Raw genomic sequence first — 1,519 nt, 5'->3', positions numbered from 1 at the left:
CACGCATGACTCAGAGTTTGCTTACAGGTGCGCACATTCTCCCGCCAAGTTTATTTTTATAAATCACAACCTTTGCGTGGTAAGTGGCGTACGCCACTTTCAAGCCCCGTTTTGTGCGTAAGCAAGCTTTATAAATCAGGCCCCAGGTCTTTAACTGGAAAATGTGAGGTCAGGCGCTGGTTGCTACTCTTGTGCCTTTTCTGTGCCAGCTTTCAATAGTGCGGCAGCAGGTTGCCTCTGAGGTTGCTAAGCAACCCCAACAAGCACTGTGTCATAGCTTTATTTATCTGAAATCCGGAATGCAGAACTGATGTTCTTCCAGGCGCTGCATTGATCACAGACTGATATTTAGGGAGGAAGGGAAAGATATTTGCCAGCTGTAATTGGTTGGTCCTCGTCACATGACATCCAGTGCACAGTGTTGCATTCCAAAAATTGAACTCAGTTTATTTCAGGACACAGCCATTGCGCCCTGAAAAATAGGCGCTCAGGAATGTGTGCGCTCCACGACGGCGTCACTCTGATGTTTGAGCACGCCTGCTGCACGCCTACGTTGAAAAAAATGAATTTGAGGGCACAAAAACATAGCATGTGTACAGCCTCTTACTCTGAGTATAAAATAAGTATGGATTCATAAAATGAGTGCATTGGCTGATTTTAGCGAGCCTATGTTAGTGATCCTTCTAAACTGACACGCCCTTGCCCACTATCTGAAATCTGCATACTGCCATGCCCCCATTCCTCTATATAAGGACATACGTTTGCCCAGAGGTGTATCATGGAGAAAGCAGTGAAGTTGTTTCTACACACATATTAAGGCTCTGACACACCAGAGTCAAGCCATCAGTGAGCATCTGTAAATGTGAAGGCAGTCAGAAACAGCTGATAAGCCATTTGTCGATTGTTTGGTCATTATGTTTTTGTCCGACCAAATTCTCATTGGTCAGACAAAAGCATAAATAGAAAAGTGTTACAATGCGCAGGATAATATTCATAGGAGATCACATCTATATTTCACTCAGAGCATTCCACCTTCCTGGACAGAGTTAACTTGCCCTGGACAAGTGTTAATGTTGAGCTCTGTGTGTCTGTGTCATTTCAGTCAACCAAGATTTCCTTTGGGTGATTACAGCCCTAAACAAATCACATTTTGCCCCAAGGTGCTTTGATTTCTGAGTGGGCATTTTATTCTAGCCACTGTGAGCTCACCAATTCACAGAAAGTGATATATACTGTAATATATCTTACCCTCTCCAGAAGGCTCATCTCCTGAAACTCGGGGCTGGTGTTGGCCAGGCGCTGCAGAGAGTGGGTCAGGTCGTAGTTTGTTGCAAAGTAGAAGCCGTCCGTATGAAGCACATTGTTGATCATGGACAGGAATGTCTTGTTGTCTTGCATCTGAAAAAAGAGACAAATCCAGCACCACAGGTGAGAGACAGAAACAGTGACTGGAGAAGGGTGGCAGTGCGGAACGCAGCCAGTCAACTCCGGAGCCTTTGTGCTCCACTGTCTCTCAAGT

At 45.2% G+C, this 1,519-nt stretch overlaps 1 protein-coding gene across 1 annotated transcript in view; it reads right to left on the bottom strand.

Annotated features, from left to right (window-relative positions):
• Window positions 1–1,515, bottom strand: part of LOC126387125 (phosphatidylinositol-3-phosphatase SAC1-B-like) — a gene marked incomplete at its 5' end in the record, with an annotated part of 12,892 nt that extends 11,377 nt beyond the window's left edge. Inside the window, one exon of the mRNA XM_050039679.1 lies at window positions 1,249–1,515. Within this exon, the coding sequence (XP_049895636.1) occupies window positions 1,249–1,515 (267 nt within the window). The remainder of the gene's footprint in view (window positions 1–1,248) is intronic.
• Between the last annotated feature and the right edge of the window lie 4 nt (window positions 1,516–1,519).

This window comes from Epinephelus moara, unplaced genomic scaffold (genome assembly GCF_006386435.1).
Source record: "Epinephelus moara isolate mb unplaced genomic scaffold, YSFRI_EMoa_1.0 scaffold2247, whole genome shotgun sequence".
NCBI classification, from domain to species: Eukaryota; Metazoa; Chordata; class Actinopteri; order Perciformes; family Serranidae; genus Epinephelus; species Epinephelus moara.
This window is presented reverse-complemented; position numbering and strand designations above follow the sequence as displayed.